The 16,112-nt window shown below is 36.8% G+C and overlaps 1 protein-coding gene across 1 annotated transcript in view; it reads left to right on the top strand.

The window, feature by feature from the left end:
• Positions 1–16,112, top strand: part of TUSC3 (tumor suppressor candidate 3) — a 119,569-nt gene that overhangs the window by 89,065 nt on the left and 14,392 nt on the right. The window contains exon 7 of the mRNA XM_082758764.1: positions 4,726–4,789. Coding sequence (XP_082614890.1) covers positions 4,726–4,789 — 64 coding nt within the window. The remainder of the gene's footprint in view (positions 1–4,725; positions 4,790–16,112) is intronic.

The raw sequence follows: 16,112 nt of genomic DNA on the forward strand, positions 1-16,112 counted from the left end.
GTCATACATACATACATGTACACATATAGTCACACTTTACATATATGTATATTGTTTTTAAATGTGTTCTATTTTATGCAGGTTTGAGCCACAGATGGCCGTGAATTTCAAAATCTGATGAGTCAATAGCCATTGCAGTATACAAAACTATTGTATTGGGGTACATAATGCATAAATATTTCTCTGTACAAATAAAATGTATACCTCTTGAGTGGCCTCACAGTGTCATTATATACCTGTAGGGTAGGACACAAGGACAAGTGCTACACAGTACTCACAGTTCTCTCTTCATGAAAAGCTGTTTGCTGTCATTTTTGCATTAACTACTCATCTTCCATCTTCTGAATTTTTATTTGTATTTGAAAGCACATTGTTTGCGGTAAAAAAACGCAGCAAGTAATTCCTTTCATGCAGTGGTTATCAATACATTCCCCATTAGATATGGCGTAGGGTAGTGACAAACTTCAGTGATTCACATTATAGTGTCAAATGGAAGTTACTTTGTTTTCCCTTTGTCACTGCAACAGTCTTTCATTTTCTCAAAATCTACACTCCCATTCCTTGGACTGTCATGCTGCTGTCGTGCAGATGTACCCTCCTGTTGTTTTGAGAATTTGGAGAATAATGTCATTGGGAAGCAATCTGAGGAGCCTCCTGATCACCCAAAGTTAGATTTATTACTAGGTAACTTTAAAAAATAGCTTACCTAAGCAGATTTGTAATAGAACAAAGAAGTTAAAAGATAAAATGAAAAACTAAATATATATGTGCACACGGGACTAAAAACATCTGTCTTATTTAACATTTCAACTAACTAGCTTTTAATTAGTGCTCTCTGTCTCTCTCTTTTAAGTTAACCTGACATATCTTGATCTCTCAAATAAAGATGGTATGATGGCTTTTAAGTTATGGTTAAGGTGGCTACTCACTTTGCTTGTAGCCATTCCTGTCCTCTCTCTGGGGAAAGAGCAGTGTGTAACAATTGTCTCTTACTAGATTTTAAAACATAGTATCTCCAAAACTAAATCAAAGTACATCAACTTCCTTGCAAGGGAGGCTATGCCTTTAGCAATTGATATTTTTAAAAATATATAACATCGATCCCTATGAGATATTTAGCCAGAAATTCATATTCATCAGCCAGTTTTCAAAGTTCAGTCTCTGCTTTAGGTCTTCTAGGCAGGTTTCATTTCTAGTTTCATTTTCTTTGTTTTAAGTTAGTTCAATTTTTTTTTATTTGCATTTACAATAAGCTGTATCCAGTCTATGTTTTTATCTATACTGAATATCAGGTGATGGTAATACTCTAGCTTTTGGTACTGCCTCTCATAATATCCTTCTGGACAAAATGACCAGAATACAGTCAGATAAAAGTATAATAAGATGAGTGAACAATTGGCTGATGGGTCAGGCCCAGAGTTTTCTTGTAAATGAGGTTACATCAGGCTGGTGACCTGTCCCTAGTGGGGTTCCCCATGGCTCCATTTTAGGACCAGTCCTCTTCAATTTTTTTATAAATAATTTGGATGAAGGACTTGAAGGTTTTTTGAACAAGTTTGTGGATGATACCATATTGGGTGGAGCTGTTGCATGTATATCACAGAATCATCTAGGTTGGAAGAGACCTCCAAGATCACCTAGTCCAACCTCTGACCTAACACTAACAAGTCCTCCACTAAACCACATCACTAAGTTCTAAACCTAAACATCTTTTAAAGACCTCCAGGGATGGTGACTCCACCACTTCCCTGGGCAGCCCGTTCCAATGCCTAACAACCCTTTCAGTAAAGAAGTTCTTCCTAATATCAAATGTAAGCCTCCCCTGGTGCAACTTTAGCCTGTTCCTAGCGTCGCTTTGTCATAGAAGAAGATCAGGTTTGTCAAGCAGGACCTGCCTTTCATAAACCCATGCTGACTGGGCCTGGTTACCTGCTTGCCCTGCAAGTGCCATGTGATGACACTGAAGACAATCTGTTCCATGAGTTTCCCCGACAGTGAAGTCAAACTGACAGGCCTGTAGTTTCCTGGGTCTGCCCTCTGGCCCTTCTTGTAGATGGGTGTCACATTTGCTAGCCGCCAATCGACTGGGATCTCCTCTGATAGCCAGGACTGTTGATAAATGATGGAAAGTGGCTTGGCCAGTTCTTCCGACAGTTCTCGGTACCCTTGTGTGGATCCCATCTGGCCCCATCAACTTGAGTATAGCCAAGTGCCGTAGCAGGTCGCCAACCATTTTCTCGTGGATTGTGAGGGCTACAATCTGGTCCCCATCCCCTTGACCAACTTAGGGTACTGGGTATTTGGAGAACAACTGGTCTTGCCGCTAAAGACTGAGGCAAAGAAGGCATTAAGAACCCCAGCCTTTTCCTCATCTCTCATCACTAAGTTTCCCCCCCGCATCCAGTAAAGGATGGCTGTTCTCCTTAGTCCTCCTTTGCGTGTTAATGTATTTATAAAAACATTTTTTCTTGTCTTTGACAGCAGTCACCAGATTGAGCTCCAGATGAGCTTTGGCCTTTCTAATTTTGTCCCTACACATCCTTACAACATCCTTATAGTCCTCCTGGGTGGCCCGCCCTCTTTTCCAAAGATCATAACCCCCTTTATTTCCTAAGCTCTAGCCACAGCTCTCTGTTCAGCCAGGCCAGTCTTCCATGCCGGCTCGTCTGTGAGCACGTGGGGACAGACCACTCCAGAGCTATGTGGAGAAGACCAGTAGTGGTTATGTATAAATACTTATAGGTACTTAATAACAGGATAGTGCTGTTAGACCCTGTTACATTTTTCCATTGAAAGGTGTGCTTTTTATTTCAAATCATCTTGTGTTCAGAAATATAGTACGTATTTTAATCATTATAAGCTTTATTATAACTTGGTGTTATGATAATAAGTAGAAATACATTTTTACAGTTTGTTAGGCACATGTAAATCCAGACACTGCACATGTGTCTATATGTGTGTATAAATACTGCTTTAGCTGCATGAGAAATAATGACAGGGTCATTATTTGCAGCTATGTGGATACAACTGACTCAGAGTATGCTACAGGGAACTTTTTTGTACTACTATTTTTTAATAACCGTTCTGGGGAAAACAGCTCTGATTTAGCCTATATTTTGATAGAACAATTAATTTGATTGGATAAATATGAATATTTGTACTGATGGTGGGGTTGTTTTCTTCTAGTTACAGTTTTATATGCTAATAACAACACAACGTGCTCATTTATAGTACTTTACACAGGACAGCAAAGAAAGGCAATTAAGAATTGGTCTGTTGAGAAGCATGTTAACTTGATCTTTAATTTTTCTTAATGTGAAATATTCTTATATTCTTCCTTTGTTATATCAGTCTATTTTGCCTTAGTGAGATTTAGAAGGGGCCCTGACAAAAAGTCAAAAAATACAGATTGACCTATTATCACAGTCATATTGCAATGAAATAATCTTGTAAGTTATTTTTATCTTGTTAAAAAAAAAAGACATTTCATTTGAGAGATTGAATCTTTAGATATATGAAGTTCCTGCATACTTTAGCTTTGAATTAGTGATTTGAGTGAACACAGAATAACTCAATTTTGAAAACAGTAGATAACCATCCACTGAGTAAAAAATGTTTTATAATATCTTACGAACTACACGTTTAAACAGTGCATCAACCAGAATTTAACCAGTATGGATGAAGGCATTCTTTTGTATGCTGAAGCATCAGAGTATTTCAAATGTTTGATTTGGAAAGTTGTTCTGAATCTTGACATGAATTCTATTCAGGCAAAATCATTCAGAATAAAATGAATTAAAGCAAAAGGTAAAATAGACTAACAAAGCCCTGAAACCATGAGGGGTGCAAAATGTTTCCTTTTTCTTTACTTTAATGGGAGTGAGCATTTTTTGTCTATTTATTTGAGGTGAAAATTGTGTCTGTGCCTCAGAAGAATACATATAAATAATATTTTGAGAATACAGATATATTTAATTTCTATGTAAAAGCAGGACAATCTATAGTCAAGATTGTAATTGCTATAGTAGAGGAAGAGAGAGAAATTCCCTCATTTTTTGCATGTTTACATTCCTGTTTTTCCTTTCTTTTTTGCTATCATAGCTAGTTAACAATAAAAACTAACAACTTCTGAATAATATGCTGTATGTTATTAAAAAGTAATGTACAAAATATGTCCATTAACAATAATTATTTAGGGGAAAAAAATTGACTTACTTAGGTTTCCATTTAGTATTGGCATCTGTGATTGTGTTTATTACAATTTCATATAAACAAAATATTTGCATTAAGTAACTTCACTCAATCTACGAATAAAAAAGATAGACTTTTTAAAGGCAACATTGCAAGGTTCAGTTTTCATTTCTGTCAAAAGTATGCAGAGGCATGGCCTTGATTTTGTCAACCTCCCTTCTCAAAAATCTTATGTCCTGAACAAATAAATGTATGTTCTTTACTCTACTTTAGCAGTGTGAAAGTAAGTACAGCATAATGCTCTCATATATAAAATATTACATTCTCTGTATATGTATGCATAACCCTAAATATTTTATTTTTTAACACTCCTTTTTACCATATATAGATGCATTTGTTGTTCAGCCATAGCTGCTGCTGCCTGTATTTTTCTGCAAAACAGGTTTTGTTTGTGCTCACACACATCCAGTTGTGTGGAATTTTCAATGGAATTCTTTGTTTTAAACAGGATTGCTTTTCATTTTTGTTTTACAGAGTTACATACATGGAAGCAGTCAGGCTCAGTTTGTTGCAGAATCTCATATTATTCTTCTGCTGAGTATCCTTCAAAATTGTGATAAATAGAAAAAAAAAGCTGTGCTATTAAATGAAATTGCTCTGACAGTGAACATCATTGAACTTTTGAGCAGGTATTGTATTTTGGCTTACTATATGATTAAATAAATATTCAATGTTGTTTCTGCTGCCAAGGAAAGCTGGCGTTGCTTTTCGCTTTTTGTTCCTTGTTATCACCTTTGTTACTGTTAATGTCTGGTTACTATTCTTAATGCTTTTCCTTTCAATATTATCATTGCAGTGGCAGAAATGAATTTTCTTCTCTTTTTCACTCTGTTTTGAAAGTTAAAAATGATGTGTCATTTATTTTATTTTTGTTAACAGACAAGAACTTGCTAAATTGAAACTTACTGATCATGTATGAGGATTATTTGCCCTCCAGTAGTCTTCAGCTTTTCTGTTTTTTCTTTTTAACTAATCTAAACAGTTTACTTCTTATTCTCATGATAATAATAACTCAGTCCCATTTGTTCTCACATTGCCTCCTGGTGGAAAGACTCAGCATCCTTCTTCTAATTTTTCATTCTTACTGACACAGGACAAATTAAGTTTTTGTTTGTTTGTTTGTTTTGTTGAATAAGTCTTAAGAACATGTAAGAAGAACTCAAATAGTATCTGATTTGTTTAAACCTTGCTTCTGGTCAGCTTTGTTCAGTGAGTGAAAACTGTAGTCACCATTAACTAATATTAAAGTACAATGTTTCCTTCACAAATATCTTCCTCTAAGGAGAACATGAGGGAAAAAATAATGTTTCCCAAGCTGTGAAGTAGTAGCCAGATCTCAGAGTTTGACAGTTGTAGCCACTCTCTTGCCCTCTTCCTGAGGATATGTAGACTTATTTAGATCCTGCCCCTCCTTTGGCTTCCCCATCTATTTTCATCTTTGGCACTTACTATCCAAAGAGAAGAGTATCATTTTGTCTACTTGCTTCATTCTTTTCATCATTCCTTCATGACATCAATTTTGCTACCTTAAACCTTATTCCACAGATGGCCAAGGCAAATTTAATTTAAAAATTATGAACAGATTTTTCAGATTAAATGTAGCATTCCCTATTGTACTAGAGTAATACATCCATTTCTGTACCCTCCCCACCACCGGTACAGGATAGATACAGACTTCCTTGAGCAAGTCCAGTGAAAGGCCACAAAGATGATTAAGGGTTTGGAGCATCTGTAATTTGAGGAAAGGCTGGGACTGAGGAGGTTCAGGGGAGATGAAAGGAAATGAAGATTAGCCAGGCTTCCCTCTTAGAAGGGGCAGTGGACCCAAATAGAAAAACAACTAGTTTCTTGGTCTGAAGATGAGAAAACACTTTTTACAGTGAGGGTGGTCAAACTCTGGAACAGGTTGCTCAGATGACCAGAGGTGTTGGAGAGTTTCCATCTGTGAAGACATTCAAAACTCAGCTGGACATGGTTCTGGGCAACCTGCTCAAGCACTTTCATCAGGTGTGTTGGAATAGATGATGTCAAGAGGTCACTTCCAACCTCAACTGTCCTGCAATTCTGTGAATTCTCTAGGTTTTATATCATACCCAAATTAATGTTGTGTAAAAATGACATTGTATTCATTCAAGATTTGAAGATGCTTTTTATCATTCATATTTTCTAAATTTGCACTCCATTTCTTGGGAAGGGAGAGCTAAAGATAGATTTACATGAAAATTACAAAGTCAGAGCTCTCTAGTTATTAATTTAATTGATAAGTTTTTAAACATAAACAGAGACAGCTATTATATTGTAGATGGAAATGTATTATATAACAGTATGCATATTATTATACGGGTTTTGTGCTTTCTGTAGTTTAACCACAATTTATTTTGTAATGCTTTTTGCTTTTCCCAAACAGATACAATTTAAAAAAATCTGTTATCTAAAACAAATCATTTTGGCTGATTGAAAATGAGATTTTTTTTTTTTTTTTACAGCAAAAACTAGTTAAGATTAAAAATAAACAAAACTTTTGTTCATGACATATTTTGTTTGTCTGACTCAGACGTGAAAGTGATATTTTTTGTTGGCAGAGACCATCTTTAAACTGGGAAGTTGGCTAACTGTATTAAAGCAGCTGGCTGAAAGAATACTTTTAGTGAGATTGTTCATTGCCAATTGCGAAAAGAATTCTCTAAGGTTTCATTTCATAGCTCAACACTGTTGAGCTGGGATTTTGGACACAAACATTTCACAAGTGACATGAAGTCTTGACAGATTTTAACAGTTATGCGTGAAGGAATTAGTATTTCTTTATCCTTTCAATGCTGGTAGCAATTACTATCTGCTTCGTTGCTTCTTTATTTTTTGTTTATTCAGGAGATGTTGATAGAAAATATGGGGATTAGTTTAACAATAATAAAAAGGTAAATAAAGAAAGTATGCTAGATCTATAAACAGTCACACTTCACTGTTTAAAGTTTAGAAGATGCACGGAATTTTCATGTTAGACATTGCCATGTACATGCTTCACTTGGTTGCTGCTTTTTACTTCATAGAAGTAAGGACAAGGTCATTGCTTCCTGATAGTGGTTGAAATGCAATGTTGTGTTTCTGTGAATTTTGAATATCTTTGGTGAAAAAATATGAATTTCCATTATATTTCTATACTTGTTTTTAATGATTCTATGCAGTCTGCTAGATAATTTCCATGTGCTGTTATTGCCAAAGCTGTAACTACACAAGTAAGAGGATGCTGGGTAAGAAGGACTTGTAAAGATATCAGATATTCTGTTTCAATTATACTATAAAGGCAAATTAAGTTTACATCTTATGTTAGTAACATCTGTACAGCGTTTCTGAGTACATACTAGTTGTACGCCCCAAATTCTTACACAGTTTTAAACAAATAGGTTTAGTCCTAAAATGTGGTAACTACATCTTAGTAATAACACAATTGAAATAGTCACCGTAATAATACAGCACAGAATACTATATCTGTAAAATGAAGACAAATGCAAAAAAACACTTTGATTACTTCTGGAGATGACTTTTGTACTTAATTTCTGTGGCATATTTTCTAACAACCAAAATACTGGTATTGCACTTAGCAGCAGATGAAAGTGTTTTATTTAATGTCTTTCTGATGACATTAAAAACTGATACTAAGCTCCTCAGAACAAGAAGGAGGCATTATTGCATTTCCAAATTCCAGGTTTTGATTCATTCTGAAGGTCTTTAGACATGGCTAATGGGGGCTATCTTTCTGAGGATGGAGTCCACAGTATCTTGCATCTTGGGTGAAGGTTCCTTTTAGAAACTAAAGAAAAAATAGTAATAATTGTATTTTGACATAGGCCTTGCTGAATTTCTGACTGCAGGATAGCAAGTAAAAATTTTAATAGACTTCTTAAAAAACAGTTAACTCTTTATGTATGAGATAGCCCCTTTAATTCTGATATTCCTTTTACTTCATGAAATTAGGGTTTCTAGGTCTTTCAGAATCATCTAATTCCAGACTATGTTGTATGTTGTCAAATGGTCATGGAGTATACAAAACCATCTCTGGTCAAACCCCATTTCTACTTGTTCCTGGAATATTTCAGTCAGAACAGTGTGGCTTCACACTATGGCAGAGATCTTATCTATTAAACTGTAATATATCAAAATCCACACATTTGGCTTGGCATCCCAATGTAATTTTCCCATTAGGAATGCAGTACAAGGTACCTGGTTGCCAATGCTCAAGCTGATCCAGAGCTAATAAACATTGCTGCACGCACACTAATGCCTGTTCAGCCACTCAGATGGCACTCAGAAACAGGCTGTTATCTCAGGTATGGAGCAAATACATGGAGCTGACATCCAAAACTGCCTGAGCTAATAAATCCTTCTGGGTGAGTACCTGGCAGAACAGTAAAAGAGCATGTTTGGATATGATTTGTGGTGCTTGTTATGTTATACACTTCTGCCACTGTGACTTTCAGGCTGTTACTACTCAGAAACCTTAAGGGATTTATGCTATTCTGACAATACTGATGTTCAGCTTTGTTGTTGTTATTTGGCTTTTCTTTCCCTTGTCTTGGAGAGTTAATTTCAGTAAATAATCATGAAAATCACAGAAATGCTGATTGAAAGGGACCTGTGAAGATCACATACCCCAAACTTCCTTTTAAAGCAGGATTGTCACCAACAATCTTGTCTTCCATATCTCAGTATTGAAAAATGCTGAGGATGAAGATTGAATAATCCCTCTGGGCAAATACAGAAAGGAATTTGTTCCTAGCATCAATTGTGAACCTCCCAGCTGGCAGTTCACGGCTTTGTGTGTAGCAATCTTGTCTGTCATAGTTTGTTGACTTCCATTTGGATTTTTTGCCAACTTTGTAGAATTAGTGGTGTCTTCAGCAATATTTTGTCGAGTCTTGCCAAGACGATCAGTTCTGGTGCAGACGCGTTCTGCAGCAGAGCGGGGGATCAGACAGGCAGGGCCAATTTTTCTGGCACTAAGCCAATTCAAGGGAGCCGCCAGGACCTGACAGCCTTCGCAAGGGAGGTGAACAAAGCGAGAACGAGGTGTAGGTGGAGCCAGCAGCGCCCCCTCCCTGGCTGTTCATAAGCTGCCCCTAGGGAGCGTGAGCGACCAGGAGTGCGGTGACCAGGACGGGCAAACAGGGTGTGGCGCATCAGAAGGGAGAGGCGTGGCAGTTAGTACAGCAGTTCATGCAGGCAGGGTGAGCAGGAAGGGCAGAGCTTTCCCCCCCGCCCATACGAACACCTCCTCTAACAGTGGTCTACTGTACACCAGGCACAGTGTGCACTCCAGGAAGTCTGTACACACCCAGACCGACTGTCCACTCAAAACTGCGGCATTTCAGGTCTCCAGGTGCAGGGAGTGCCTGTGCCTGTTGCTACCACCTCAGGGGGGCAAAGAGACTGTGTGCGTGAGGTGCGAACAGGTGGATGATCTGGTCCACGTCATGGCAGACAGAACTCAAGGAGGAGGTCGAGAGGTTGAGGGATATCAGGGAGTGTGAGTGGGAGATAGACTTGTGGAGCAACTCCCTGCACGGCCTGAAGGACAGGCACCAGGGTGAGACACCCCAAATGGGGGTGGACCCCCTGCCCTGTTGCTGTCAGGCAGAGGCAGGGGACCTAGGAGTTGAGGAGGAATGGAGACAGGTCCCTGCTGGACATCGCAGGCGATGCCCCACCCTACTGGCACCACCTTCCCAGGTGCCCCTACGCAACAGGTTTGAGGCCCTGGAGCTTGAGAGACCGGTATCTGAGGAAGAGGTAGAAAGTCTACCCAGGAGGATGCCTAGGGCGAGGAAGTCAACTCTGCATCTCAGGACTGCCTCCACCAGGACAGAAAGAAGGGTGATTGTTGTGGGCAACTCCCTTCTCAGGGGAACAGAGGGACCTATTTGTCAGCCTGATGGCCGCAGACGGGTCCCTATCTCTAAGGGGAAAATGGATCCTGGGCCAGGAGCTAAGATTGGATATTAGGAAGAACTTCTTTACTAAAAGGGTTGTTAGGCATTGGAATGGGCTGCCCAGGGAAGTGGTGGAGTCATCATCCCTGGAGGTCTTTAAAAGACGTTTAGGTTTAGAGCTTAGCGATATGGTTCAGTGAAGGACTTGTTAATGTTAGGTCAGAGGTTGGACTCGATGATCTTGAGGTCTCTTCCAACCTAGACAATTCTGTGATTCTGTGATTTTCATGCAAAAAGGAAAATATTGTCTAGACTGGTTCTACCCCAGTTGTTTGATTTGGAATGAGTTTTGTTTAAGGTCTGGTGAGTTTCAGGAGTAGAATAATGAGATCCACTATGTTTTAGCTTTTTTATTACCTAGCAGAAAACAAAAGGCATGGTTTGCTTTTATTTATTCTGGTTTGCAGATCACCCCTAGAGTAGAGAATGGATTTATGTTGATTTAAAGAGGAAGAGTAAGAGTAGGTATAAATATAGTTTGAGGTTGCTCTTAATCTTTCATATATACATGCTTGTCTCTCAAATATATTTTTATTTTTCTTTTAAATTGACTAAATTTGGTTTCCTTCTGAGGAGCAAGATAAATGGGTTATCATTTGCAATCGAGGAAGTTTTGTGTAATATGCCAGTATTTATCCCTACATCAGCCTGATGATCACTGCTTCTTCAAGCAACTATGTGTAATTTACACACACAATAATTTGAGAGGTTACCTAGAGTTATATCAATATTGACTTTCCTAAGAAGTAAAAAAGTGATCAATAAGTCATAACAGTCTATACTTGCTGTAGAATAAACATGGCAGATTGTGCAAGCAAAATATTTAAAATAACAGCATAGGGTAGATTTATTTAAACAGAAATAGTTATGTTGTTGTGGTTGTTAAATGGATATGAAAGGAGTAACTTATGTGGAGCTGCCACCATGCTGGACATTACACAGTCTATAATGCAAAGTTTTTGCTTCTGAAGAATGTGAATATCTGAGGAACCTGGGACGGCATAATTTACACAAACGAATAACTTTATTCACATAAGTAATCCTGATAAGACAATGCCTAGATATCTAATTCAAACACATAAAAAGAGGGTATATCTAAACACATTATGATTTAATACTAAGACTTAGCAGCTTCTCAAGATATCATCACAGCTTACACCTTTGTGTGTAAGTGCAATGGTCACTATTAATCAGATCTTTAGAAAGGGAGAGTACAAAAACAAAATATCCAACTATAACCAGCAATTTATGGATTTCTGAGCCAGGCCTGACGTGCAGAATATTTTAGCTCCTAGACACTGATGAATGAATACATTCTTAATTCTTCTTAATCCTTTTTTGAACTAGTTATGGCACAGCATTCTATAGCAATTAATTTTTGTAGTGTTAACTTCATGTAGCATCCTTTAGTTACTCCTTTACATTGTTTGGTTGTTTTTTAGCCTATAGTTTGAACACGGTAAATTTATTGTGTCTTCCTTCCTTCCTTCCTTCCTTCCTTCCTTCCTTCCTTCCTTCCTTCCATGCAGTAAATATTTGCATTATCAAAAGAGTTTCAGTTTTCATTAAGCAAATTATTTGATTGCACAGAAGGAGATAAATCTAAAGGCACAATTATAGGAATTAGCAGTTACTTATAACCTGATAATATTCCACATTATTACTGTTAAACTTACTTAACTTTGATGCTGATAAAAACATACGCACCTAAGTGAAAATGGAAATCTCTCCACTTTGTTAATTTGAATTCCCAAGACAGAATTTAATGTGACAGCTGTGTAGGTGGATATAAGATGTTGATTGAAAAGGAAAAAAAAAATCCGATTAGTTATGAAGAAAAAGACAAATCTTTTCTATAACTGTAAAATTACACCTCTTATGAAAGACATTTCCTGTCCTACAGAGTGAATTTAATGAAGTGTATTAAGTGCCTCTTTGGTGTAAGGGAACTTAACTATACTATAGAATAAATTTACTTAAATTTAGATTAATTAGATTAAATTTAGATTAATAAATTTACTTAACTATAGAATAAATTTAAATGAAAGATGCCTTCCTGTGTGTCAATGCAAAATGTAGTCACTGAGTGTAAGAACCTGAAATTTTGAGTCAGTGTCAGTTGAACAATGCTCATTTAGATCTGTGTTCTAAGACACTATCAGTCATGCGTAATGGAATCAAATTATGTCCCAAATTATTGTGTAAAAGAAGGTGCTAATGAAAGCAGTGATACAAGTTTTTTATTTGTTCAATCATAAGGATAAGGAAAAAAGGGAAGATCACCACAGTGGAAAAAGATGGAATAGCACAAAATTATAGCATTTTTAAACTTTTTTTTTTTTTTTTTTTTTAATTAACTGTGGAAATCAATGTCCAGCGCAGCAAAACATGGTGTATATTTTCTATAATCTACTTAATCTGCTTGCATTTAGGCTCTAATACTGTCTATCTGTTAACCTTGTAGGAGCTTCTGGCTCTTTTGGAGTCTACCTGATTCCTCCCAAATGTAACAATGCATAAGGAGATGCTAATTAGAAAAAATAGGAATACTGTCATTGATGTTTCCTTCTATTATCTCATTCTCCCTCTGCTTTCATCTCAAAATAATTTATAATATGATCTCTTGAGAAAGACCCTAAAGTTTGTTAGATGTCAAAGTGATGCACAGGGACTTTAAATTTACAACTCTTTTTTTGTCAGTACAACATACTATTTCATAATTCTATTTCATCAGCTAATTGAATGATAATTTGGCGAGTTACTCTCTGATGGGATGTTTGTCCTGTGTATGAAATTGCTATCCCTGTAGTTTGGTAATTTTCCCATTAACCATTTTCAATATCTGCATCTCTAAAATTTTTCAGTAGGAGTACAAACCCCTCAGAAACAAATTTAGTTGTGGGCTGCTCTGACAGTTGCCTGATTTTCCTCATTTGCCTTTTGTAACTATCTGACTAGTAGTCCACAGACCAGAAGACATTCACTGACCACAGGCTGAAGCCAACAGAATTTTTCAGGATTTCTTTAGCTATCAGTTTAAATCTAATGGGTATTTTAATTGTTAAGAGACACGTTTATTTGACTGAAAGATGCAGAAACATTGTCAGAAGTTAAGTATTTTTGTACCTTTTGTATCCACAGACAGTTTTTAATAAATTGAATAGTCCCTGAGTACATTCATATGAGGATAAACTGTATCTATTACGGTATCATGCAGGTCTTTAAAAGCGAAGGAAAGCACAATACCAGCCTAGAGTCGTATTGGTGGTGACTTAAGATATAGAAAAATAATCTGTGATATTCTTTAAAAAATCTATAGGTGCTTAGAGAGAGCAAGAGAGATGGTATGTGTACATGCTAAAGAATTAGTTGTATACTAGCAAAGAGAAGATGCAACGTACTAAAACAAGTATAGCATTTGTAAGTGCTTAAAAATAATGTAAAGCAGGGAAACTAAAGTACTGCTACATACCTGCCTGTTCTGGTGAACGCTTCTGTGATTCATGTGCCTCTAGGACAGAAAATTTCTAGAGGCAATTTATAAAGCGTAAATAAGGTCAGAAATAATATTTGTTTTGTACAATGGCAACTACACTACAAAAATTTGTAAGATGGACAGGACTAACCCTGAAATTCCATCAGATATACTTTACAGAACTGAAAAGGTCATAAATATTGAAAGTAAAATTAATCTTTCCAAAGTTCATTTTAAATGTGATCCTAAAAGGCAACACTGATATGAATAATTAGGATGCAAATCAGGCTGGAAAACCCTGAATGGAGGGATGAATGCTTGATTAGTGATTTAGTACAAGCCTAAGCAGGTATCTTTATGCTATTTTGTTGCAGCTGAATTAAAAAGCATTCCAGAATCTTTCTCTATTCCTAAAGCTTGTATAAAGTCTTTCCATTTTCTAATAAGTAACAGCATCACTGGAGGGCAGGTTCCATAAGATTATCTGTGGATTAAAGTGATAATCTTGGTGCAGTTCTAATGGATTGAAGCTGACATTAATTGAATGAATAATAAAAAAACTGTTTTCAACATAGGAGATTCTATATTAGTATCAAATTAATTCTCTGCTCTGTAAAATTGATGAAAAGGCACGAGAAAGAAGAATGGTGTATTTTGCTTGGTACTTACATGGTTGAAATGCAGACTTCCAACATCTTTAGAGTTATGAACTGCATGTTTCAATGAGTTGAGGGGAACTTGACTGCCAAGACTAACTTGTAAAAGCTGTATAACTTCTAAACTTCTGGAAAGCTATTTGGTGTGTCTGAGGCCAGAGTGTCTTGAGATGAGCAAGAAATGGAGCAAAGGGGGCAGGAGACTTGCAAGGATGAATAAGGAACTCCTGACAAAACTCTAACATAAGTTGGAGGTATACAGGAGACAGAAGCAGGGACCACGTGGGGTGAACATGGGGATGTTGTCAGAGTGTGGAAAAATGTGACAAGGAAGGCCAGAAGTCTGAGGAATGGAAGAAAGTGAATGTTACTCTAGTCTTCAAAATGGGCAAGAAGGGAGCTGCAGGTCAGTCAGCCTCACCTCAATTCCTGGAAAGGGATTCCCTGGAGATATTCAAAAGCTTTCTGGACACAATCCAGATGTAACGTGCCCTAGGGGACCCTGGTTCAGCAGAGAGGTAGGACTAGATGATCTCAGCCATTCTGTGTAATGTTCAGGGTTGTTGCTGTGATGATCAGTACATCTACGTTCAGGCAATTAAAAGTATTGAGGTATGTTCTGATTCTGTACAATTAATGAGTAAATTAAGCTCATATTCAAAACATTTTCAAATTATGCTCTGTTTTCTCAGCTGATGATTTAGGATTCATCCCTCTTCGCTGAGATCAGACATACAAAGATTGCTATCTTAAACTTGCCTCCTTCCTCAGCCCTCAAGGCCTGTTGAACCATCCACTGAGATAGTTATGATCTAATTCAGAATTGATGATACATTGAAGAGCCAAAGTGGAATATTAGAATCGTTGTTCATGAACTGAAGCGACAATGTCATGAAAGAAACTGAGAAATGTTTAAATTCGGAACTGTACTTTTTGTCTTGATTATTATCTTCACACTAACGTAAAAAAGTCAGATTCTCAAGGTAGAAAAGTGACTAATACCTTGTTTTCAAGAATTGCACATAGCTAAAGAATATTTCCTAAACAGAATGATTGGAATGCATGTTATCTTGGGATTTCTCAAATGTAAGTTGAAAGTTAAATACACCTTGAAATGGTTCAGTTAAAGAATGTGTAATGTGGTCAATATTTCTGAAGTTATAACAGGTATTTTAGAGGTTTAAATATTAGCAGGAAAACGTTAAGGCTGGTATTTCGCTAGGTAAGTGGAATATGTCCTTCTCATAAGGGGGCAGTAAAGAATTTTATCATGTTTTACTTAGTATTACTCAGAGAAAAAAAAAAAGGGGGGGGGGAAATAAAGGCAATGATTTTCCTGTAAATCTTGATACTTCTTCACAAAAAAAAAAAAAAAAGTAAAAAAAAAAATAAGTATGTGCTTTCCTTTTATCCACGCACAATAAAGTGAATAAGAGGTTTTTAAAGTTCAAGGGATAACCTGTCCCTATTTTAGTTAACAATAAACTGAGCACAAAGTTGAGTGGATGAACATTTTGTCCTCCTGTTGTTCTTGCTCATGTGTTATTAAGCAAGCTGCGTGATCTGCAGCTTTAATGCACTTGTTTCTTTATGTGAATAATGTTAATGTAGGTTTTGTTTTTTACTCTTGGCAGTAATCCAGCAGATTATGAATGAGGCCACCAAACTTTTTCACAAAGCTAACGAGTTGTCTATCAATTAATTTTCTCTCCTTTTCCTCCCCACTCACAACAGATTAGGACTAAA

The sequence above is a fragment of the Aythya marila genome (assembly GCF_965140915.1).
Source record: "Aythya marila genome assembly, chromosome: 4".
Lineage (NCBI taxonomy): Eukaryota > Metazoa > Chordata > Aves > Anseriformes > Anatidae > Aythya > Aythya marila.